This window comes from Hylobates moloch, unplaced genomic scaffold (genome assembly GCF_009828535.3).
Source record: "Hylobates moloch isolate HMO894 unplaced genomic scaffold, HMol_V3 SCAFFOLD_26, whole genome shotgun sequence".
NCBI classification, from domain to species: Eukaryota; Metazoa; Chordata; class Mammalia; order Primates; family Hylobatidae; genus Hylobates; species Hylobates moloch.
The window spans coordinates 4641173-4668122 of record NW_026652301.1 but is presented as its reverse complement, the minus strand read 5'-3'; the positions used below and the strand labels follow the sequence as shown (position 1 = coordinate 4668122).

The window sequence follows — 26950 nt, the reverse complement described above, 5'->3', positions numbered from 1 at the left end:
TGCTAGATTATTTATTTTTTTATGATTTAAACAAGAAAAAGCCTGACCTATAAATGCTCACAGTTAATTTATGCAATGGTTTTAATTTCAGTAGCTATCTAGGCTGTGTACTTGAGTAGGTAACAGTTTATACACAATGAATAAAGGAGGCTTTAAATGAACCCTAGTAATGAGCACCAGCAAAACACAGGCCTGTTCTAGAGTTTAATGATGTCTTCTGACACATTTTATCTTAGGATATATTCTTACCATAGCTAAGACTCTTCTCAATATTTAATGAATATTCAAACAGTGGAAGACAAATGTAAATAGAAATGTTTAAAATCTTTCAAAATAAAAATAACTAAGCACAGGATTACTTATGGCAAACAGCATCAAGAAAGAAAGGTTGCTGATAAAAATATTAAAATACATTATAATGCTTTATAAAATATAATACATTATTACTTTAGTGTTGCTAAAAATAGTCTCTTTTGGCTGGTAGAAAGTAATAAAGAGGACATTTACTAAGAGTCTACTAAAATTCCTTTGTTTAAAGATAAATATGTACATTTATGTTTAGAATGATTCACATTACGGTAATTTGCATGATTTTTCATTCCCTTGCTTTGTTATTAAATGCTCTTAATTTTAAAGTGTTCTCTCCATTCTATTTTTAAAAAATTCTATGGCTTTATTTTCAGCACCTTATAGATAGATGATTGTTAGAGATTTAGTACCTTTTACTGAGTTTTTCTGAGGCAAGAGAATTTTAATTTTTTTATGGTGTTGTATATTAATGATTCTCGTTTTGTATGAGTGAACAGACATTTAAAGTAGAAACTTTTTTGGAAATGGAGAGAAGTTTGTTGGAGAAAATGACTGTACAAAAGCATGGCAAACCATAGCAGAAAAGTTCTAGAGGCACGGTGGTGGCAGTGGTGGTGGTGGTGGTGGTGGTGCACAGTCTTTGTGCACTAAGGAAAATGGAATAAGGAGCTCGGTGTATCTTTGCTGCATGCACAGGATATGTATGTAGAACTGCGTAGCTGACACATTCACTGCTTATACTTGCTTCATGTCTTGTGACAACCAGATCCAAAGCCATGGGAGAATTTCATGAAGATAAAGCAGTTTATTCTATGTTCAGTTGAAGGTGAATCTTGGGTGAATTTTGATAAGGATAGTTCTAAAGCACATGGAAGATGATTGACTTTTGGGAGTATGCTATGATACATGTCATTCTTTTAAGGATGAATGATGATTTGGATTTATGCATCTATGTTTCATTGCCCTGCTGCAAGGCTGTTAGGATTTATTCCCCAGCAGAGGCATTTTGGCAAGAGAAAAGCCGATTCTTTGGAGACCTGCAGGAGAGACAAGCTCCTTGAGAACTGAGCAGTCCAGCTCATAGAGGGTCTTAAATGCCATGCAAGTATTTATATTTTAACCCAGTGGCAATGAAGAGAAATCATAAAGGATAGTAACAAGAGTGATGCAATGGGATTTTTGCTTTATAGGAATTTAGCTGATGGTATGAGGAATGGACTTGAACTAGACAAGAGTGACAGAAGGGAGGCCTGTTAGGATACTCATGTAGCTATCCAGGCTACAGGTGATAATTACCAGAAAGGAGACAATGGCAGGGGTAGTAGATCTAATGACTCAATAGTATACATAGACTAAGGAAGGGGAAAGTCGGATTGCCAAGTGGTGTTAGAGCCTAAGACTGGGAACATAGAAGAAAATGTCAGGGCAGCGTTGCAAGTTAGCGGGAAATGTGTGGGGATGGTGAATTTCATCCATTTTGACTTTGTTGAAATGAAGCATTGGAGTAACATCCAGGAGGAGATACCTGGCATGCAGTTGTCACCGTGAATCTATATTCAGGTAAGAGTATTTGGCCAAAGATGAAGAAACTTTATTTTTTGCTTTTGTATAAAAGCCCATTATTGACTTCCAACTAGTTTATTAGTTCAAGTGCATTTATTCTTAATGTGCATGTTCATATTCTAAAAGATTGTTATTCTTTTAATTATATTTAAAAATTTTAGCTTTACATTTGGCATTACCAATTAATTGAGATGCTCTGATTCTTTCCTGGGTAAAATCCTGAGTTCCTGCTGCCTTCCTGGAGTGGTGTTGTCGTGGGTGGCTGGTTTTGCTCTCTAATAATTTATGTTTTAGGATTATTACACTTTTATCTCTTGTGTTTGCTTTTAGCCTCATTTTCATCCTCTTGTTCCATAGGTGCAACTTTGATTATAGATTGTTTTAGATTTTCTCCTGTGCTCAGCCCCATGCTTAGCACTGTGTTTGAGGGTTGAGTGCCTATCTCATGGGGACTTCATCTGCTGGTTCTAGGACAGGAATTATAGCTTCATACTTACTTAACAACAACTTTCTTGGCATATAATTCACATACTATACAGTTCATTCATTTAAATTTTACAATTCATTTGTTTCTAGTCTGTTCACGGTTGTACAACCATCACTACAATCAAGTTAGAATATTTTCATTACCTCAAAAAGAAATCCCTTCCCTTTACTAGCAATTTCCCATTCCTCCCCGCCAATTCCCTCCCCTCTGAACAATCACTAATCTATTTCTATCTATTTGCCAAATACCTTAACATTTTACATTCTATCCTTTGAATATGCTCTCCACTTCTGGCTTTACACAGATATGGTGGCGTTGTTAGCCTCACCAGAGGGAGGCAGTGTAGATTCTCAGTATGGACCTGCAGGGAAAAGATACAGGCAGACGTCCACAGAACACTGCCTGATAAACACAGTTCTGTAAGACCCAATAAAGTCAGCAAAGCACTGCTTGATAAACACCGTTCTGTAAGACACAATATAGGACCTTAAATCGTTCTAACATGAAGGACTAAGAAAGGCAAATGAAGTAAAGGAGGAAAAACAAATACTTGAAAATACTGCATTTCTTTTAAAGAATCATGACAACATTAGACAGAGGTGAAATTGCAGCATTAGCCCAGTTACCAGATTGAGCAGGACACTGATAATGAGCAACATCTGGGTTCTATTTCTGGCTGTGCTCTTTGACCCCGTCATTTAATCATCCAGGGTTATTTTGCACATCTCCTGATAGTACTTTACCCCAGTTGATATTTGTAATGATATTCAGGCTGCAGTAGAGAATATGTCTCAAGTGTGTATATACATACACATAAAACCCCAAAATTCTGTACTGGATTTTTATATGATATAATTATGGCCTCATATTTCCTATTCATAAAATTAAAACAGCTTTATGGCAAATGAAATGAGATAATGAAGATGCTGTCTAAGGGGAAATGTGGCAATTTGGAATGTTCAGTAGTCAATTACAGACTTTTCATTTTTTATTAACTTAGCTGTTTAATTAGACAAATCCTAACCTATTCCATTTCTAATGGCTTTCCTTCTAGGCAGGCAGATGAGAATCCACTGGATCGCTCTGCTTTTAGGGTATCTTAGTCACATAACCCCTGCAAGTATTTTTTTTTGTTTTGCTTTATTGTTGTTGTTTTGTTTTGTTTTAGGTGATCTTGGGCTGAGACCTGTCTGGGGGTGATTTTTTAGCACTTAATGTATGAGCTGTTGTCATTAGAGTCAGGTGTACCCTTCTGCTCTTCTCAAGATTTATAACAGGATCTCCTGTTCACTAATTCACAGAGCACAGCTAGAGCTGCATTTATTGGGTAGTGAACGTATCCCTCTTTAGAGAGGGTGAATGCTCCGTTCTCTCTTAATAGAAACCAGCTACAGGGCATGCACCATGGTGGTGGCGGTGATATGCTGAATCCCTGTTCCCAGGGGATGTCCGCTTTCTATCTGCAGCTTTAATGTTTCACTTAATATCCTCTTTGGCTACTGAGCACACTCCTCTCCCGCAGCCGGCAGCGCTTGGCTGCTCGACAACTTCCTTCATTTCTGTCCATGCCGGGCTGAGCAAGTGCTGCCTGTGAGCATCTGCTGGGGGGCTTTCTCTGTGGCGTTTGTCTGTGTTTTTTAAATTGAGAAGTTGAAGGAATACTAGCCTCCTTTTTCCTAGAACCTAACCCCCTGTATCTTTCAAATGCTTTCCTGGAAACGAGCATGCTCAGAGAACTGACAAATCATTGTCCAGTGACCGGGAGGAAATGATCGTTGCTCTTCATTTATAATGCAAATTCTGAGGTGTCTCCAGAAGTGTGGTAAACTTAAAATGATGGCTGTGGTGAGAACGTCTCTGCAGAAAGTTGTGGTTTTGTTGCATCGTTTACAAAGGATGGCAGTTTCTTCTCCTCGGTATCAGAAGCTCTGTAAGGTAACTGAGTGATTGAAAATAAGGATCTCGGGTGTCTGACAGTTCTACTGTTTCTCAGGCTCTAAAAACTAATCTTTCAGGTTCTTATCAAGGAAAGATTCCCTTTCTTAGTAACTGGTTGGGAAAGCTGTTAAAGTGAATTGCATTAATTACGTTTTGTTTAAAAATCTAAAACAGGTTTTAGTTTTAGTACATAGTTTATTTTGCAACTGACACAATCTTGTCTTCTGAGATGGGCTAGTGAAATGTTTGGAGAAAATATGATAGCAAAACTACTACATTCATTAAGACCTGTTACCTCTCTGGTACTTTGCAGTATCTTAATATTGAATGGCACATTAATCTTATGTAAATTTTAGTAAAATTAAAAGAAGAATGCCAAATAATCTTTCAGTAGATTTTTAAAAAATGTTCCATCGTTTTATAGCTAATTGCTTTTTCAATTAAAACAATTAAAACACATTTTAAAAAAATGATCAGACTGAATTTCATCATAAAACATCCCCTATATTCTTGAATCTCCATATATGATAGTTACACTTGAAGAATTTAATTTCATTTGGATAGGTGAATTAAGTAGACTTACAGGAGGCAACTTGTTTGACAGTTGCAAATTTCTAATAGTACGTCATCCTGAACATAAAGCATTCAATCAGCTGCTGTATTTTTTTAAGTCAGCTGTTACATGTTTGATCATAGTTTTGTTTTATTCAAACTATGTAGATACTATGTCATTACTTTTGTCAAAATTAGAGTGTTTTGATGTAAAAGGAGAGAGTTATAATAGCAATTTTTACACTACCGCAGTACTATATTCCTCCTTCCTATCATATTTTTAGTACCGTTCTCAAGAATGTATCTTGTTGCTCTGTTAGCTGCCCAAACTCATTTGTGATCAAAACAACTGCCTCTGAGAAAATATTATTTTTCTGATGATATGCAATATGGCATGTCCAGGCATCTAGATGATGCTTATATGGCAGCAGATTGAGGTGGGAAGCAGTATTCCATTAACTTTATTATATCACACTGTAATTTCTTACAATTTGGCCGATTAGATATATTGCTGTCTGGAAACTTTTTTTTTTTTCCGGAAGTTTTGGGAGACAGATTCAGGTAGTGGGGTATTCTTTTCAGAAATACTTACAAGAGTTTTATTTGCATAAGAAGTTAATTGAAACTTAATGGAACTTAATTCAGTTACAAAGATTTGTAAACCTAATTATTTCAATGTGTTGTGTTTTGCTCCACTTCAATGGATAAGTTTGTTCTGGTAAAACATTTATGTTTTTCATGAAAAGGCAATTTTGATAATAGATAAGAAAAGCTCATTCACTAATTTATGCTATTTAATTTTTTTAACTACCGGTATGAATATATAAAGCATTCTTTTTTTAAGAGCAGGGTCATTTTCCTGATCTGTTTGTGTGTGTGTACTTTCACAAAACCAAATATTTTTCTAAAGTCCAAGGTATTAAGTTAGTGCAAAGTATGAAACAGCAAAAGTCAAGTATTGGAGAAAGTTGCTAATTAGTTTCCTAATTCTACCGCAAATAGGCACAAGTTAAGTCACTGAAGTCATTGGATAAATTACCATCAGAAGTGCTTTTTAGGAAGACTTCTTGATTTATAATTTCCTAAAGATACCATGAAAATTTAAATGTTTAGAATAAATGTTACTTATTTCATTTAGAAAATTAAAATTTCCATTATTTGCTGTTGAAATACTATCTTCCACGTATTCTTTCCCATGTACAAAATTAACAACTGCCTGGATAACGCAATGAGAAATGTACAATTCCAGTACATTCCAGCAGGTGTCAGTATAAGGCAGTGACATAGGAGATTTTGCCTGAAGAACTGTAAATCCAGATTAGGAAGCGGCACAATTACTATGAAATAAATAAACTAGTAACAGATAAATTTTATTTGTGTGGTTATATTTTGAAAACTGATCGAAGTTATTGAGCTATATTAATTTAATGAAATAAAAATTTAGTTGTAGACTTAAATATTAACAGTTGCCATCTCAAATATTGATAGAGGTAGCTATACCAACCAAAAATACTTAATTGTATTTTAATTATCAATAGTCCGTGTGTCATACCTAAAAGTTTAAATAGGTTTGACATTTATTTGCTTTAAAACACTGTAAATTCCCTTGCCATTAAATTGTAAATGCTGTCTTGACTTTCTCCTTATTCCTCCCACATTCTCTAAATTTAGTTTCTTAGAAAAAAAATGCTTTAAGTTTGTGTTTCTCCATAAAAATATAGAAACAGTCTATTGTAAATACATTTAGAGACCAAAATGAATGAGAATAAAATGTGGCATAATCTGAGGGAAATTTGACTATTTAAAATTCATATTGGCATTTTGAAATTCAGTGTCTGAATATTTTTATCTTCTTTTAAATTCCTCTTGAGGATCATTCTTTTTATGTATTATTTGTTTAGTCTTTTGTTAGACTTTTCCCTCTGTGGCAGCTCTTCTTTTCTGCTTATTTTCATACTTCTCTTGTTTGTCAGAAGATAGTGTGTGTGTTACACGAGTAGATATTTGTGTAGAATATTCTCAATTTGTGGGTTTTCTTGTATGTTTCAAAGAGAAGGGAGGAATGAAAAAAGGCATGTCACAGCTCCCACAGTTAAAATATACTCCCCTCCCACAATCTATTTACACATTCACGTGTATTTTTTGCCTTTAAAAATATTTCTTCTCGGTTATACATCCAATAAAATTTGAGCAGGAAGCAAAAACGTAAGTGCTGCTTACTTGGAGATATAATTAGCAGCATTGAAATTGCCCTGATGACCTAAAATCACCCTTCACTGGATGCTAATTTTCTCAGATATGGTTTTGTTTGCTTAGTTTCTTTAAAATTTTCATGCCTATAAAATAATTTTTCTTTTAGTAGAGCACAGTAGAAACGAAGCTGATGTAAATGATTTGAAAAATAATATTGAATTTGTTTTTATTGTTATGTGATTACTTTGGGGTGTTTTATATCATTAAATCTTTAGATTAGAAATGAGTTGTTTGTGTTAATGTTAAATTAGAAGAAATTTTTATAAGTCCTCCTTATTTTTTCTTAGTGCCAATTTCTGTAAAATATTTAGCAATTGAGGGCATGGTAAAAAGCAGTTTCCTGCAAAGTAGATTGGGATATGAACATTATAGAAAAACGAGAAAAATTTAAAAATATTTAGTGCTGTAAATTGAGTTCTTTGTGACTCAGGCATTTTAGAAAATGTTGATTTAAATGATATAACTTCTATTTGCTTGAATGTATATGTAAATCATTTTAGTTTAAGTGGTTTTAGTCACCCCCCCCCAACTATTCTGATCATATTTCTTCAGCAAAAATCTTTCAAACATCTAGCTATATATAGATGTGTATTCATTTAAAAATTATACACATATGCCATGGTGAAATCATGTATTAAATATTAGTAGTGTATAATTTTGTTCTTACTTTCTACTGTTGCCTTTTTGTACCCCAGTTGATTCTTTTTCTCTATGTGGTATACACAGCACGATTTTGGTGACTAGTCATTTACATACAGAGTGAAACCATGGCTATTCTTAGCCTGGCCTTCTGGGGGGCTTGAGCTTTCAGTGTGGTGCTGATCTCAAAGTCTTCCCTGGAAAACTGTGTCTTCTGTGGTATTAAAGCAACTACTTCTGAATGTTCTGTGAAAAATAGAAAGAGACAAGAAGATTCCACCTAGCAAGTCACGATTGACCAGTGATGTCTACAAAAGGCTTGCTTTGTGGCTATGTGTGTGTGTTTTCATGTGTGGACGTGGACAACACAGAACTATGTAGTTGCTTGTAGTGCTATTGAGTAATAGATAATGAACATGAAGGCACATTAATCTCTCAGTGGGTTTTTAGATTCACTGATGAAGTAAGGTCACACATTATTTTTCATCTACATGTATAGCTCCTGTATTTAGAGGTAGTTAAGGTTGAGTATGTGGTTTTTTAGAAGACACGGAATGGAATGGTGTATTTTTGACAGGTTGAATTTTGTATTTTTTACTCTCAAACATTTTCCCACCTTTTTTTCACATGGAGAACCCTGCTCTCCTTGAACAATTAAATCCTGAAGTGATCTAGGGCAATGGAGATTTACTTTATCATGATCTGATTGTTGAGATGTATGTATTTTAAGGTCAACTCTTGGATTCCCTCAGTTTCTCTCAATAACCAACTCATACATAGATTGTTTGAACCATGGAGCTCAGAGTCATGACCCTCTAGTATGGAAGTTAGAATTCCCACTTGATCATATGAGTTGTCTCTTCTTGGCTTCATGAGAAAGTCTTGGTTGGATTAGTTCAGAAAGTATGTGAAGGTTGAGGTTTAATGGAGAAAAATGGCATATGTAGATGGGTTTGCCTCCATCTAACCCTCTCTATGGATGCCGTAGGTGTGTTTCCTGGGAGCTGTATGGATACCCACACAGACTGCTTTCTCTACTCTGCCTCTCTTTCTGCACTTCCTAGTCAGGTCAAGATTACAGACAAAAGTGAGATGGGATCAAGGAGAAAACACCTGCACCTCTGCCTGCCACTATCAGATATGATTCCTGTGGCTTCTAAGAGCACAAGTGCTATTTTAGAAGGCTCTTGGACCTCTGTTTTGCTGTAGTTCCCCAAGTTGATATGTGTTGTCAAAATTATGTTTTTAAAAAGTTATCCAATTAACTAACATTTTGTTAATCAGAAAACTCATGCTATCAATGACTTGGTTAAAGTCAATATAATTAGATAAAAGCAGTATAATTAGATCTGATGCAATGCTTTGTCACTCAATTAAAAAATAACTAATACATTCTACAAGATAGCATTTTAAAATTCTTTTATAGCCAAGATATAATTATCATTGGTGTATGTCTAGAAGTGTAATATTAGTACAAATCTGGAACAAATAGAAAGTCCTTCTGAGAGGGAGTCGAAGTAGTATTAAGGATACGGATAAAAGGTCTCCTTTATTTGTAGAGTATTACCTGATAATTATAACTTAAAGGGTTGATGATTTGTGTTTTCCTAGAGGCAAAGCTTATTAAATTTCTAGTGGAAATTTCCTAGCTAGATTTTAAATGTGCAGACATAGCTCCTTCCTCTTACTCTTCACTGTGATCACTACCAACTTCTCTTAGTATATTTGGTAGTTTATTTTTAGTTCTCTAAATTAAGCAATTAGTAGAGTTCCTACCATAGAGATAAAAGAATGTAGAAAATGTTATGCCATGGTAGCTTTCTCAGTTTCACAAAGCTTATTCATTTCTGAGCAAGGTAAATGAGTCCAAATAATTGAAATTGGAAAGGATGTGAAGTGCATCAGAGGGTTGCTTTTCATTTTTCATCTTCTAGTTTGTTCAGTTCTATGGAACTCTAAAAGATTAATTTATAACAAAGGTCACTTATAAAAGCAGACAGTGCCTTTTAATGCTTAATAAATAATAGGCTTATGTGAAAATATGGCTTCATAAAGTTAAGCAATAATTTTGGAAAAACATCAAATGGAAGAAGATGTTGAACTGTTTGCACAATAGACAACTATTTTGTTTTTATTTTAACAGAATTGAGAGAAAAATGGTTGACTACAACAATAGAATAACTGTTAGCTGTTATGATGGGAAAATATCTTGATACTGCTAGTATAGTTTCCTTACATTTTTAGTATTTTAGAGTTTACAATGTGTTTTCTCATATATTACATCATTATAAATATAATATTAACAATATTACATTATCGTGTGTCCTTAGGAGATAGATAGGAAAGAAATTTGTTTTGCAAGTCAGCAAGTGAAGGAACATGCCAGTAGTTGCTCAGCTGGTATGCGGTGCAGCTTGTGTTCAACATAGGTTTTCTGCTTCAATAGCCAGTGTCTCTCTACCTGTAATTTTAGATAGATAGTTTTAGGAATTATATTGGGATAAAATGGGTCATTCAGTATAGAAGATATAGAAAGAGAGATTACATTAACTAAGTAATAGATATTGTTTTGTTCTGAATTATTTCCATATGCATTTCCTTGTCTAAAGAAATTTAGTCTGCAGTCTCCTTTAAAACATGAGCTGGATCATGAGGAGAACATTCTATGTTCCTTTAAAACATGGAATTCTGGAGAATGAGGAAATGTTGGAAATCATCTGATTCAACCATTAATTTTGGACGTAAGGAAACAGAGATAGTCTATAATGGATGTTTGATTGCTGACAGCTTTTTTTTTCTTTTTTTGAGACAGGGTCTCTGTCGCACAGGCTGGAGTACAGTGGTGCCATCATGGCTCACTGCAGCCTTGACCTCCTGGGCTCAAGCTATCCTCCCGCCTCAGCCTCTCGAGTAGCTGGGATCATGCCATCACACCCGGCTAACTTTTTTTGTATTTTTTTGTGGAGACAGGGTCTCACTATGTTGCTCAGGCTGGTCTTGAACTCCTGAGCTCAAGCAATCTGCCTGCCTCGGCCTTCCAAAGTTGCTGACAGTTTTGAGCAGGTAGCTTTGTACTTGTTTGCCTAGAAGTTTAAAAGTGAGGAAATAGTATTCTTTTCAAAACTATTTCAATGTTTGATGTTCAAGTATTGGCTATATAATGTTAAGGAAATAAAGATTTTTTAAAATGAGTTTATTTTGCACTTTCATAAGAAAGATGGATTGGGTCATTTCCATCCATATTAATATAGTTGTTTCTGGTTTTTTATTTATAACTTAATTTGGTTTGATTCTTAATAATACAAATGTTAAATTATGTGTTCATTGAACCCAGTTATCCATACCCAAATGTAGTTTTTTATCATTATATTTAAAAGGACATAATAGCTGCCAAGAAAGAAACTGAAAGGAGTCAACTAACTTAACAGACTGAGCTGTTTAAAATAACAAATATGTATATATTTTTAAAAATTTAATTCAAAGAACATGTATTGAATGGCTGTCATGCACCAAAGATATGTGCTAAGCAGCATAAATGTAAAATGCAGTGTTGCATTTTCCATGGGAAACAAGGAAGTACAAATAAGTTGTTCTGAGGAATTTTAGTCGTTCACACGAGTCTAGCGTGAGACTAGATTCAAACAATTCTGGCTTTGCCATTTACCAGTTATGTAACCTTGGCAAATCCTTCCACATCTCTGTGTTTCAGTTCCCTTTTCAGAAGATAGGGTTGGAATTAGTCTCTCTCTGTCTCAATCTACACACACACACACACACGCACACGCACACACACGCACACACACACACACACGTACACACATGCACACACACATAAGGTTGTTGTAGGAGTTAAATAAGTTAATATTGATAAAATGGTAAAAACAAAGGCTGGCACATAACTGCTGCATGGGTTGGCTACTGTTGTTACAGTTACCACTATTGGTAGGATTATTCTCCCACCTTGATTGAGTGTGGATCAAATGAGATGATCCATCTGACATGCCCAGCACAGTCTCATGTCTCTTGGGTGTGGTGATGGTATCATCATCTTCATTATCTTTATCTCTGAAGTAACCCTTACATTTTAACAAGGATGTTCACATTACAGTTGCCTGAGAATTTTTCCAAAGGATTCATGCCCCTGCAGACTTTGACTCACTGGGGTTCAGATGCACCCTGGTCACCCCACTGCAAAGATGCCAGAAACTCCTGCTTTCAACAGTGAAGGAGAAAATAAATCTTTGAAATTTTCCCTGGGGTTGTTATTTTCTGTGAATCTCAGCTTGAGGAAATGCAAGAAAATCTTCCCTTGACCAGTGGGGCTTGTGATAGAAGATCCTGTAGGATGCTCCTCAATTTATGAAGCCTCTTCTGGATTATAGATTAGGCTCTGAGATGGCCCCTAAAAATCTAGTTAACCCACAAAGAAACTGATATAATGCTGATTGACATAAAACCTCATATTAAAAAGAAGTCCTATTCCATTGCCAGAAACTAAACAAAGCAAAGGAAAGAAGTCGTCTTTACTCTGAGTGATACAAGAGGAAAAACAAATATGGTTGCTTAGTAGAGGTTGGAAAGAAATACTGAGAATTTTAAATGTACTTCTGAAAAGTGTACATTTTAAGAATTATGCTTTTTGGTGCCATCAGTTTTGAGTCTAAGCTCACCCCCCAAAATCTGAATTTAGTATTCTTAGTATAAGTCTAGTATTAATTATAGCCTTAAAGAAAAGCTCTTGATTCTTAGCTCAAAAATTTTATAAAATGAGGAATTTTCCTTTTTTTTCAGGGTAAATGTTGCAAGAGTTAAAGAGGTAGAGAAAAGGGGGAACTTTTTTAGTTGAAAACATTATCTGATCGTGTATTTACTCTGGGTTCAGAATTTTAAAAGACTAGAGTGTAGCTGCACCTCCCCTGGCATCCCACAGGCCAGGGTGGTTGTGATAGAGAAGTATGGGAAATGCTATTTGCTCTGTAGCTTTATTCTAAGATTTTATAACCTTCCTTCTACACTTTACACATCATGAATGCTTTTTTAATGTCGTGTATTTTGATTTTTTTAAAACAATGTAAATAAAATTCTATTGAGTGGCTGCACCATAATTTATTCAGAGAACCCACTATGGTTAGGTAACTAGGTTGTTACCAATGTTCTCATGATAAATAATTCCATGATGAACATCCTTATACATCATTAAGTGCATCCTGATTATGTACAGGGTACATTATTAGAATAGCATAACTGGACCAAAGTACCAGAACAATGAATAGCTTTTTAAATTTTTTTTTTTTTTTTACTTTTTTAGACAGAGTCTTGCTGTCACCAGGCTGGAGTGCAGTGGAGTAATCTCAGCTCACTTGCTACTTCCGCATCCCACGTTCGAGCAATTCTCCTGCCTCAGCCTCCCAAGTAGCTGGGACTACAGGCGTGCACCACCATGCCCAGCTAATTTTTGTATTTTTAGTAGAGACGGGGTTTCACCGTGTTGGCCATGATAGTCTTGATCTCTTGACCTCGTGATCCTCCTGCCTCAGCCTCCTAAAGTGCTGGGATTACAGGCGTGAGCCACCGCGCCCGGCCAATGAAAAGCTTTTGATATTTATTGCTGGATTTCCATCTTGCAAGGTAGCACCTGTTTACATAACCACTACCAGCTTGAATGCCTAATTTCTTGTACCCTTACAGACAATAGGCAATGCCAATTAAAAATATTTTTATGAAGTTTTTAGATGAAAATCATAATCCTGTTATAGAATATAAACTGAAACCTAGTCAAGTTGAGTGATTTACCTGTGTAGGATCAAATATTCTATCCCAGAACTGTCTGAATTTCAGATACTGAGAACCTAATCACTGTAGTTTCTAAAATGAGATGCAACAAATACAGTATAATAAAACTAGAAGTTGTTTGAACACAGAAGAAGGGGCAGTAAAATCTGAATTTAAAATGTCAGGGAAGTGTTTGGAGAAAATGTAGTACTAATATGGATCTTGAGGAGTAGATAGAATTTTAGTAGAGCAGAAAACTCTGGGAATAGACTGAATGAGTAAACATGTTACCAGATGCAAAGTCTTGACTGCAAGCTGTCCACATTCTTGGTGCAATGAACAAAGAATTGAACAAAACACACAAACAAAGCAACAAAAGAATGAAGCAATGAAAGCACAGATTTTTTGAAAGAAAAGTACACTCCACAGAGTGGGAATGGGCTTGAGCAGGTGGCCCAAAAGCCCTGATTGCAATTTTCTTTAGGGATTTTATTAAACTAAAAAAATTTGGTGACACCCCTAGGTACCCTTAGAGGCCTCCAATTGGTTACAACACCCCATGTGAAAGAAGGATTGGCCTGCGACCAGTCAGAGGCTGAAGTGAGGCTTTGGCCTGCGACCAGTCAGAGGCATTTCCCATTTGTAGGGTAGGGTAGAGGGGTTTTGTAAAGAGAGGCGTCTCTGGCCTCTTGTCACTTGGGCATGGAGAGATGGGGTTTTCCTTTTGGCCCAATTCCAAGAACTCAGCCATGGCTTGGCCTTAGAATCCCTGTCTCCAGACACTGTTCTCCTGCCTCAGACGTGGAGCACAAAAGTATGCTGATTGTATTCCGAGAACATTGGGTACTTGTCCATCATAAATGTCTACAAAGTTCATTCATTTACATTTTTATATTAATAAAAAAGTTGCCCTTTTGATTGCCAGCTATGTATGCCAGATCTTTTTGACTGTTTCCAAAATTTAGTTCATTTTCAAAGGAAAAATATTTGTGAATATTGGAGATACTCAAACACAGACAGCATTTCCAAAAAGGAATTCTAAAAAAAGAAATTGCATAATATTTGTATCTTTAAAATAAGGACATAATTCTTCAGAATGCCTCTTTTAAAGGAAACAGCCTTCTTTTGGATGTAAGTCAGTTTGGTATGGGAGTGACAAAAATGTTATACTTTTATGTTATGACTTAGTTGATGAGGGAATTACACAATATTTCAAGCAAAAATGAAAAATAATTCACAGTAGAAGTCAGTCTGTCTAGAATTAAATTATAGATTTGTAGAACATTAGAGTTTATGGAAATTGTAGAAATGACTTGACCAGTTCCCTTATTTTATAAATAGGGATGCAGTGCCTTAACATCTATGTAGAGCTTTGCTCTTAAAGTGCTTTAATATATTTTTTTGTGCTGCCCAAGGTCACGCAGCCCACTGGTACTCTGTATTTAAGCTCCCCGGAGATTACTCTAGTATCTTTCACTACATCTTATGTGCATTTATTTTTGCAGAATTTGTATTTAACTTTGCCTGGTACTATAATTAGCTATTTATTTCTTTTTGACCCTCTGAATTGTAAACTCTTGAATTTGGGACTATACCTTGTTTTCGAGTTCTGTGAACAAAACAGTATTTGTAAATATTGAATAAATAACCCAAATTTCAATTCTTTCTTAGATTTAAAAATTAATACAGTAAAGCAGAAGTTCTATAAACTTTGACTCTAGTTTTTTTTCTTTTTGAAATAGTCTTATTGATATATAATTCATGTAAAATTCGCTTTTAAAATGTACAATTCAATGCTTTTGGCATGTTCACAGGGTTGTGCAACCATCAATATAATCTAATTTTAGAACATTTTTGTCTCTTCTTAAAAAGAAATCCCTCATACTCATGAGCAGTCATTCCCTATTTCTTCCCACCGCACTGCCCCAGCCCTAGGCAACCCTGAACACTTTCTCTTTTTAATATTAGATTGACAGTAAGATTTTGAAACCATGGGATTAGGTAAAAGTCATGGAAATATAATTCTAATTCATTGTGATAAATTTACTACTTTATCTTAGAGAATTTGATAGTTTTGAGTTTTAATTCTTAGTACTATCTAGGGCAGCTTATGTTAAATGATATGTAAATCATATCTATAAAATATGCACAGTAATGTACTTTTAATGGAAATTATTTAGAATACAGTACAAGTTAAGTATAATGGGAAAAATACTGAATTTGGAATCACGAGATCTAGATTTGAGTCCTTACTTGTTTGATCTTATGTAATGCCCACGTAATATATCAGTCCTCAGTTTTGTCTTCTAGACAGTGGGAATAATTTGCATTCCAGATACTTTAGAAAGCTGCTATAGGACCAGTGTATTAATGTTTATGAATTTGCTATGCAGAGCTAGAGTATTATGGAAATTGAAATATTAAATTTCCTATAAATAAAAACAACAAATAACAATCAATGACAATATTTACCTACATTTGATTTTCTCACCATTCACTGCTGAAATGCGTTTTGAAACAGTGATTAACTCAAACTTCTGTGTGTCTCAACTGAGGTGGAAGAATGTTGAATACTAACCACCTGAGGTCTTTCTGCAGTGCAGGATCAGTTCATTTTTCTTCTTTCCTGGGGCACACAGCCACCTTCCATATTGAGGTACATTCTCTGCCAGTAAAATCATACTATTTCCAAACAACTTAGATTCAAACTGGGGCTACATAAAAGGGTCCATGTCTTCAGAGCAGGACTAATAGCCCCTGAGTCTGCAGCATCTAGTCAAATGAAGTATTTCGAAGTCTTTATTCAATCCAAAATTAGGGCAGCCATAATTTTAAAAACCTATACATTAGTAATCTTAGATGCTGGGAAGGCTTGAAGAAGGAAGATCTTTCTTGAATTTCAATAATAATTACACATTCTGGTAAATCTCAAATGGTTTTTGCATAATATATTTTTTGAGAGTGTGATTTTGATAGGTAGTGAATAACCTGAATTAATGACCATAATGACTGAGTGCTGTTTTGCATTAATTCTTGAAACAAAACCTAGATTGCTTCATTACATGGCCTGTCTTTGTGGAAGATCCTTATATGGTGTGGTGGTAAAGAAAGGGGAACATTTGCTCTATTTTGAAGTAATTGCTTCTAATGGAAGCCTAATGACCTATTATGCTTATTTCTAAAAGCTGAGCAGTAAGCTTGATAGGAAGCTAGAGAAAGATTGGAGAAATTATATCATATAAACCAAAATTTCAGGAAGTTGCATGTGGTTGAGAATCAATACCTCATTAGATAACTTAATAATTGAATAGTTTACTTATGCCAAATGTCATCCTTACTTTAAAAGCTGGAGTGATTTCTAGAAATGTGTCCACATCCTTGCAGGTTAGGGTACGGGGCAGCTTCTGGCCAGCTGTCGTTCAGGTGTCTTACGGTTTTTCCGAGTTTCATATGCAGATCAAACAGGGCAGTGAGAGTAGAGTTTTCCTGTGGGTATTGAAATGATAACATTTAATAACCTATGGTGACTTTGGATATTCTCAAGTTTAGCTTCCTAATTTTTTCAAGATCAGGAGACAGAAGCTTAAAATAGTTAAGTGATTTGTCCTGTAGGATTAATTAGTAGTGGCAATGACCAAACTGCGATGGTATGGATATATTCCATTTTTGGGTTTCATGGGACTGTACTACCAAAGTGTATTTTATATGTTTCTAATTTGGACCATTGAGACACCAAATGAATCAAATAGTTGGAGTAAATGATTTACTTGAAGGTTGTTCCAAAAATTAATTAATGAAATGTATCTCTTTAGATAAAACACATATGGTAACATCTTAACAGCTGTTGAGTCTGGTTGTCAGTATATGGGTATTTATTTTACTCTTTTTTCAATTATTCTGTATGCTTGAATATTTTTATGATAAAATGTCTTATAGATAACAACAACCCTATTCTAATAAAAGCTGGTCAGATTACTTGAACCCTTGCATACTTTAATGTTGAGCGTCATAAAAGAATTTGAAATGCTTTTTTTTTTTTTTGTATTCTTCATGTTTCAACTTCAGATGGTGACAAGCGCAAAATGGCTTAAAAGTGCCTTGGCCAGGCACAATGGCTCACATCTGTAATCCCAGCACTTTGGGAGGCCAAGGTGGGCGGATCACGAGGTCAGGAGATTGAGACTATCCTGGCTAACATGGTGAAACCTTGTCTCTACTAAAAGTACAAAAAATTAGCAGGATGTAGTGGCACATGCCTGTAGTCCCAGCTACTGGGCAGCTACTGGGGAGGCTGAGGCAGGAGAATTGCTTGAACCCGGGAGGCAGAGGTTGCAGGGAGCCGAGATTGCACCACTGCACTCCAGCTTGGGCGACAGAGTGAGACTCTGTCTCAAAAAAAAAAAAAAAAAAAAAAGTGCCTTAACTTACCTGGCAATAAACATTTATTGAGTCTGCAGCTTTCATTCATTTAGCTCATTTACATTTAAGTGAAACACATTTAAAAACTCATTTTTTCCTTTTGCAAAAACTAGGCATGCCTACTATAAAAGTTTGCAGCTTTTCAAACCATGAAATATGTAGAGTTGATACCCTCATTTATTATATTTTACTAATTCCTGTAGAGATGAGCAACAAAATTGTCCTTTATGAAAGCTGTCATTCTCTAAAATTCAGTATAATAGGAAAGTTGGTGTGTAACCTTATTTAACAAGGCTTGCAACTGATAACTTTTGTTGAGACAGGCATGGGGGCCCTTCTTTTGGTGTTGACATAATATCTTTTTGTCTTTCATATTCATCAAGGTTAGTAGAAAGTTATCAAGTTTCTATTCTTAAGCTCTAGAACTATCCTTGTCTTTATCTATGAAAGAAGCATAAACTTTGTCAAAGGAATGATTTACTCATAATAAGTTATTGTAAAGCCCATTCATAACTATACCTTTTTGTTTTGCTTTTCTCATTTCTCTGAGTCGTTACTTAAAGCTGGTGCTTTATAATTTGACTTAATCACATATGGTGTGATCCTTTTTTTTTTTTTTTTTTTTTTTGAGACGGAGTCTCGCTCTGTCGCCCAGGCTGGAGTGCAGTGGCGCAATCTCGGCTCACTGCAAGCTCCGCCTCCCGGGTTCACGCCATTCTCCTGCCTTAGCCTCTCCAAGTAGCTGGGACTACAGGCGCCCGCCACCACGCCTGGCTAATTTTTTGTATTTTTAGTAGAGACGGGGTTTCACCGTGGTCTCGATCTCCTGACCTCGTGATCCGCCTGCCTCGGCCTCCCAAAGTGCTGGGATTACAAGCGTGAGCCACCGCGCCCGGCCGGTGTGATTCTTTTAGCACACATACCGTTGTTTTTAAATCATTACATTTTAAACCTCTTTATATCTAGAATTTTTACATTGCCAGATAACCTGAATTTTCTCCTGCTTATCTGGTGAAAGAATGATAGGAATTAAAATGTTTGAGACATAGGGTTGTTCTTTATTTACTGAAAATTATATGGAACAACATATATCATTCTGGCTTCCAAGGATGAATCTGTCAACGAAAAGAGTCAAACTCTGTAATATTTGAAGAGATTTATTCCAAGCCAAATGTGAGTGACCATGGCCCATGACACAGCCCCAGGAGATCCTGATAACAAGTGCCCAAGGTGATCAGGGTATAGCATGGTTTTATACATTTTAGGGAGAAAACAGACATCTATCAATACATGTAAGATGTACGTTGATTTGGTCCAAAAAGGCGGGACAACTTGAAGTGGCTTCCATGTCGTAGGAGGATTCAAAGATTTTCTGATTGGCAGTTGGTTGAAAGAGTTCATCTAAAGACCTGTAATCAATAGAAAGGAGTGTCTGGGTTAAGATAAGGGGTTGTGGAGACCAAGGTTCTTATTATTGCAGATGAAGCCTCTAGTTAGCAGGCTTCAGAGAGAATAGATTGTAAATGTTTCTTATCAGACATAAAAATGTACCAGACTCTTAATTAATTCTCTCCTGGATAGGGAAAAAGACCTGGAAAGGGAAGGGGATTCTCTATGGAATGTAGATTTTCCCCATAAGAGACAGCTTTGCAGGGGCATTTCAAACTATGTCAAAGAAATATATTTTGGGGTAAAATACTTATATTTCTTTCAGGGCCTGCTATCTGTCATGTTGATATCTTGTTACTAGAGAGAGTCTGTTTTGTCAATCATAAGGTTGCTGTATTAATGTTAATGCTAGTCAGCTGTGCCTGAATTCCAAAAAGAGGAAGTTATAATGAGGCATGTCCAACCACAAATTCCCATCACGGCCTGAACTAGTGTTTCAGGTTTACTTTAGAATGCCCTTGGCCCAGAAGAGGGATCCATTCAGTTGGTTGAGGGCCACAGAATTTTATTTTTGGTTTCCAAATCAGAATGAATATTGCTAGACTAGAAATAACTCAAAGGTTGTTGGAGAATTTTAAAATGTATTTATTTATTTATGACATCTAGTTTGTGCTCTTGAATAATTGCTCTTGATTAACCTCCTTCGTCTTTAAATTAAATCAAAATTAGCAAATATTTATTGCGGTCTAGGAGAAATCTCATTTAAGGCACAAAGCACTGTGTAAAGCAGTAGAATGTTTTCTTTACTAATAAAGGACAGAAATTGAAGACCAGGAATTAACCAGCCCCTATATTTCCTGGTATATACCTGATTTAGTACAGGTGTATTTGGGGAAATGGAGTGGTTGGTTAGGGCTGGAAGAAAGTAAGGAAAAGTACTCAATTAAATAGTTCTCATGATATTATTTTATATTGAAAAAATCTTTGAGAGGTTAAACAAATAATTAAGGTACTTAACGAAGCAGTGAGGGGCACACTGGGTTGGAGGTGGGAGGTTATCATTCTGGACATACCTTTAACTGTGTGGAGTGAAATGGATATGTCAACTGTGCTGAAACTTGTTTTTTTTTAAATCTCTAAGTTGGTTTTGTAAGGTATAAAGAAATGTTTTTTAGAAAAACCTCTGAATGTCAAAGAAGTGTAATGACAGCTTGAATATGCATATACAGCAAATCACTTATAATTTTGTTGGGCAAATGAAAATAGCTTTCATTAGCTTTAAAATAGCATTTACATTTTTACTCTTGGATATATTAAAAAGAAAGTACACATTTTGTAAATGTAGTAGAAAGGAAGGAAGAAGAAAATAAAACTTACCAGTTAACCATACTACTCAGAAGGGAATATTATTAATCTCTTACTTTCATTTCACTCTTTTTTTCTGTGTGTACACGGGCATACCCCCATCTTATCACACATAGCTTTACTGTGCTTTCCAGCTGTAGCATTTTTACAAATTGAAAGTTTGTGGCAACCCTCTGTGAAACAAGTCTATTGGTGTTTTTCCAACAGCATGTACTTTGTGCCTCTGTGTCACAGTTTGGTAATTCTTGCAATATTTCAAACTTTTTCATTATTATTATATGTTATTTTACCCAGTGATCAGTGATCTTTGATGTTACTATTGATATTGTTTTGGGCACCTCAAACCACACCCATATAAGATGCTGAACTTAGGCCGGGCGTGGTGGCTCATGCTTGTAATCCCAGCACTTTGGGAGTCCGATGCAGGCGCATCACGAGGTCAGGAGATCGAGACCACAGTGAAACCCCGTCTCTACTAAAAATACAAAAAAAATCAGCTGGGCGTGGTGGCGGGCGCCTGTAGTCCCAGCTACTCGCAGAGGCTGAGGCAAGAGAATGGCGTGAACTTGGGAGGCGGAGCTTGCAGTGAGCCGAGATTGCGCCACTACACTCCAGCCTGCGCGACAGAGCGAGACTCCGTCTCAAAAAAAAAAAAAAAAAAAAAAAAAAAAGATGCTGAACTTAATCGATAAATGTTGTATGTGGTCCGGCTGCTCCATCAACACACCATTCCCGTCTCACACTTTCCTTGGGCCTCCCTATTCCCTGAGACATAACAATATTGAAATTAGACCAGTTAATATCCTTACATTGGCCTCCAAGTATTTAAGTGAAAAGAAGAATTGCACAATGCTCACTTTAAATTAAAAGCTAGAAATGATTAAGCTTAGCAAGGAAGGACTGTCCAAAGTCAGGATAGGTCAAAAGCCAGGCAGGCCTCTTGCATCAAACAGTTGGCCAAGTTGTGAATGCAAAGGGATAGTTTTTGAAAGACATTTAAAGTGCTACTCCAGTGAAAACACAAATAATAGGAAAGCAAAATAGCCTTACTGCTGATAGTGAGAACATTTTAGTGGTCTGGATAGAAGATCCAACCACTCACAACATTTCCTTAAGCCAAAGCCTAATCCAGAGCAATGCCCTAACTCTCTTCAATTCTATGAAGGCTGAGAGAGTTAAGGAAGCTACAGAAGAAAAGTTTGAATCTAGAAGAGGTTGGTTCATGAAGTTTAAGAACAGAAACCATCTTCATAACACAAAAGTACAAATAACAAGCAGCAAATGCTGATGTTGAAGCTGCAGCAAGTTATCCGGAAGATGGAGCTAAGATAATAGATGAAGGTGGCTACACTAAACAACAGATTTTCAATGTAGATGAAACAGTAGCTTTCAATTAGATGTCATCTAGCACTTTCATAGCTAGAGAGGAGAAGTCAGTGCTTAACTTTGAAGCTTCAAATGACAAGACTCTCTTGTTAGTGGTTAATGCAGCTGGTGACTTTAAAGTGAAACCATTGCTCACCTACCATTCCGAAAATCCTAGGGCCCTTAACAATTATGTGAAATCTATTCTATCTATGCTCAATAAATGGAAAAACAAAGCCTGGATGACAGCACACCTGTTTGCAGCATGATTTAATGAATATTTTAAGCTCAATGTTGAGACCTATTGCTCAGAAAAAAAGATTCTTTTCAAAATATTACTGCTATTGACGATGTACTGGTCAACCAAGAGCTCTGATGGAGAGTAATGCTATTTTCATGCCTACTAACTCAGTATCCATTCTTCAGCCCATGGATCGAGATGATATTTTGATTTTCAAGTCTTATTATTTAACAAATGTGTTTCATAAAGCTATAGCTGCTATAGATAGTAATTCCTTTGATGGATTTGGGCAAAGTAAGTTGAAAAGCTTCTTGAAATGATTCACTGCTCTTGATGCTATTAAGAGCATTCTTGATTAATGGGAGGAGGTCAAAATAGTGACATTTACAGGAGTTTGGAAGAAGTTGATTCCTACCCTCATGGATCATTTTGTGGGGTTCAAGAGTTCAGTGAAGGAAATAACTACAGCTGTGGTGGAAATGGCAAGAGAAGTAGAATTAGAAGTGGAGCCTGAGGATGGGAATGAATTGCTGCAATCTCGTGGTAAAACTTGAATGGTTGGAAAGTTGCCTCTAATGGATGAGCAAAAAAAAGTGGTTTCTTGAGATGGAATCTACTCCTGGTGAAGATGCTATGAACATTATGGAAATGACAATGACAGATTTAGAATACTACACAAACTTAGTAAAGTAGTGGCATTGAGAGGCTTGAGAAGAACAAATCCAGTTGTGAAACATGTTCTAATGTGGACAAAATGCTACCGAGAAATCTTTCATGAAAGGAAGAATCAATAAATGGGGCAGACAGGAAGAATCAATGAATGGAGCAGACATCATTGCTGTCTTATTTTAAGAAAATGTCAGTCAACCCTTAACTGAGCAGTCATCAAATCAGGGCAAGACCCTCTACCAGCAAAAAGGTTATGACTTGCTGAAGGCCCAGATAGATAATCATTAGCATTTTTTTTGCAATAAAATATTTTAAAATTAAGGTATGTCCAGTAAGTCCTTCCTTAACATTGTTGATAGGTTCTTGGAAATTATGACTTTAAGCAAAATGTCATATAAGAAAACCAGTTTTATCATGAGTCAATTGATATAAAGAAGAGTTAAATTCCTACAGCATATTTTTTTTTCTTTTTCTTTTGAGACTGAGTTTCACTCTGTTGTCAACCAGGCTGGAGTGCAGGGGTACGATATTGGCTCACTGCAACCTCCGCCTCCCAGGTTCAAGCAATTCTCCTGCCTCAGCCTGCTGAGGAGCTGGGACTTCAGGCACACACCACCAGGCCCGGCTGATTTTTTTTGTATTTTTAGTAGAGATGGGGTTTCACCATGTTGGCCAGGCTGGTCTTAAACTCCTGACCTCATGTGATCCGCCCACCTTGGCCTCCCAAAGTGCTGGAATTACAGGCGTGAGCCACTGTGCCTGGCCTCCTACAGCATATTTCTCATCACAAAAGATCACCAAACTTCTAAATAAAGACCAAAATACTTCTAAAACATTGAATTGTAAGCTATGCATACATTTAAGAAAGATTAGTAAATACAGGTGAGATACTTATTTACCCAGTTTTAGGTGAATCAATGAGTGATGTCTGTCATAGTGGTGGGAGTAGATTAATAAAGGAACAAATGTTTGCAAAGTGAAAATTCTCAGTATCGCCTCCTCCCACCACGCAATTCCAAAACAATCACAAACAAGCACTACTCACTGGACACTGAACACTTTCAGTGCAGACTCCATACAGACAGGGGCCCTGACTGGAAGCATTGTTTTTTCTCATCAATATTATAATGAAACAATGTTGAATTAAATGACATTGAATGAAACAACGTTATTCTAGGACCTGCTGTGTATTATTTTTCTTAGACATAATGCTATTGCCCACTTAATAGACTAGTTTAGTGTAAAATAGCTTTTTTATGCACTGGGAAACCAAAAAAATTGTGTGACTCATTTGCTTTGTTGTGGTGATCTGGAACAAAACCTGCAATGTCTCCAAGATATGCCTTATACATGTAAAGTATCTTTTTACAAATTTGGAATTGTCTTTTATATAATTCCTTTTGTTTTTATGAATTTTTTTTGTTTCTCCCTAGTAGTACTTTATAAGCATATTTATATTTCTTTAACTATTTTATGTCATATTTTTAGGGTAGTGGTAAACATTCTGTTGCATTTTGTGTTCTGGACAAATAGCTTTCTGATTTTGATCTTATAAGGTTGCAATGAATTCTTTATGCCTATCTTTTACTGTAACAAATGATTGTGTTTTGTTAGGATAGGTTTCTCTGTGTATGTGCTAGATCAAAGGTTACGCATCGCGAGGTGGCTTTCCAGAAAGGCTGTCCCAATGTCTACTCCTATAGCATATGAGAACACTCATCTCTCCATACTCTGATTAGCCTTGAATTTTATAATTTTTAAATCTTTGTTAATTTGAGCATTTTATGCATCAATCAGTGATTACTTGTAAGAATTTTTTCTTATATTTATTGACCCTTTGTCCATGACAAATTGTTTATTTCCTTTGAGGTGGTATACATGTGTTTGATGTTTCAACACGTGGTTAACATCTCTTTGATGTTAAGAAATGCCAATTACTAGGAAGTTCTGTCATCGAAGTAATGAGGTATATTTTTCCCTAAGTATTTGAGAACAAAATTTCAGTCTTTATTGTAAAAACTTTTGATATTTATGAAAAAAAGTAGACATTCCAATGATTTATTAAAAATACCTAGTCATTGATATATCCATTAGTTCCTAAAAAGAAAGCAGAAGTTATAAGAATGGCCCCAGCATTATTTAAATAACTAGTATTTAAATAACTAGTATTTACTTTTATATTTTAATTAATTCGGAAATGGTCTAGTCAACTCTTGACACAGCAATGGTATATCAATACTCAGAGCCTCATATGATTTCCGTCAAATAAAATGTTTGAATTATAGGGGTGTGTTTGAAATATGATGCTTTCCAGAATATGAATTCTACCTCTGCATCCTGTCTCCATTTTTCTGCTTCCTTGTAATTCCAGATCCATTGGGCTTTAAAATTAGATACTGTTTTACATTTGATTATGTTACTTTCGAGGTCTATGAGCTCTTTTCACATCTAGGCAGTAGGAACAGTAATTCATATCTCTGAGCTCGTAAGGTAAACCATGCATAGCCAGGTCTTACCCAGCACACTGCCTACACATGTATAAGGTATGCCATATATGCTGTAGTTATACTCTCTATGGCCTTCTGAAAAGCCATATAGGATTATGAGAGAAAAAGAAGAGTGTGAAGTGGGGCAACTTCCACTCAATTATGAATGATGTTGCCTGAAGAAATCAATTAGCTGATTTTAAGGCTTTAAAGAATTAAAAATTTCATGTTGTTACTATACTTCATAAAATTCTAGGCTGATCTGTAAGATTATGAGACTGACTTTAGACAAATATAATTTTTTAAACTCAGGAGCTTTGTATAAATGAATTATTATTATTCAACTAATGGTGTGTACTTTCTATCATGAAGAAGTTGTCTTTTTCTGTCATGTGTCTCCCCAGTACAATATGTGGAATACTTTGTAATTTTTTTTCAATTTTGAATATTAAAGTTTGATAGCATAAAAAGGCCAGGCGTGGTGACTCATGCCTGTAATGCCAGCACTTTGGGAGGCTGAGGCGGGTGGATCACCTGAGGTCAGGAGTTCGAGATCAGCCTGGCCAACATGGTGAAACCCAGTCTCTACTGAAAAATACAAAAATTAGCTGGGCATGGTGGCAGGCACCTGTAATCCCAGCTACTGGGGAGGCTGAGGCAGGAGAATCACTTGAACGTGGGAGGCAGAGGTTGCAGTGAGCCGAGATTGCACCGTTGCATTCCAGCCTGGGTGACAAGAGCGAAACTCCGTATCAAAATAAATAAATGAAAAATAAAAGACAAAAAAAATCACTAAAGTTTGCAAATATTTTGTCTGAGCCTAGTCTCATATAATATTTATTGGAAGGATCCACTTCTCACTATATATCGTTGGCCTCCCTGCAACTCTCTGTTGCTATTGAGTAAAACTCTATTGCCTTGAAAAAGTTCTTCCAATTACTAATGAACACAGGTCTCTCTTTGGAATGTCTTGGTCATTACCCCTTGGATCTTAGGCTAATGGCATCACCTTTGTACCAGGTCATAGGACCTTCTCAGTTAATCCTTTTTTCCCTGACAGTTATATATCCAAAACAGCATGGTACAAAATTTGTAACCAAATTAAATTTTTCATGCATCAAAATTTTATAGCACATCTGCCAAAGGTTTGCTATACACAGAATCACAGCCCTGATATCCAGCATTGGCATATAATAGGTATTCAAGAATACTTGAGGAGATTAATTAGGATAGAATAGAACTACCAGTTTGCTAGGCAGGGCATTGATAATAGAACTTCCTTTGCTGTTTCATTATGAAACTCCAATTCCAGGTCTGTTCCCACTCTTATTTCATTGTGACTGAATAACTTTTCCATTACCATTCAGTTTTGGCAAGAGATAACCTGTCAATTATTTGTATAAAATTACTTAGAAGTGAATCAATATTCTGTTTATTGTGTCATCTCTACTTTAAAACGCTACAGTCCTGTTTCTTGCAGCTAATCTCAGAATTTGTTAACTT

At 35.9% G+C, this 26950-nt stretch overlaps 1 protein-coding gene across 6 annotated transcripts in view; it reads left to right on the top strand.

Annotated features, from left to right (window-relative positions):
* LOC116463116 (utrophin-like) overlaps positions 1-26950 on the top strand; it is a 572404-nt gene that overhangs the window by 300194 nt on the left and 245260 nt on the right. Inside the window, exon 1 of one of the 6 annotated variants that reach the window (XM_032146079.2) lies at positions 3782-4294. The exons of the other annotated variants lie outside the window; for them this stretch is intronic. Within the exon in view, the coding sequence (XP_032001970.1) occupies positions 4151-4294 (144 nt within the window). The 5' untranslated portion in view covers positions 3782-4150. Of the gene's footprint in view, positions 1-3781; positions 4295-26950 lie in introns of those variants that run through there. 6 annotated transcript variants of the gene reach the window in all.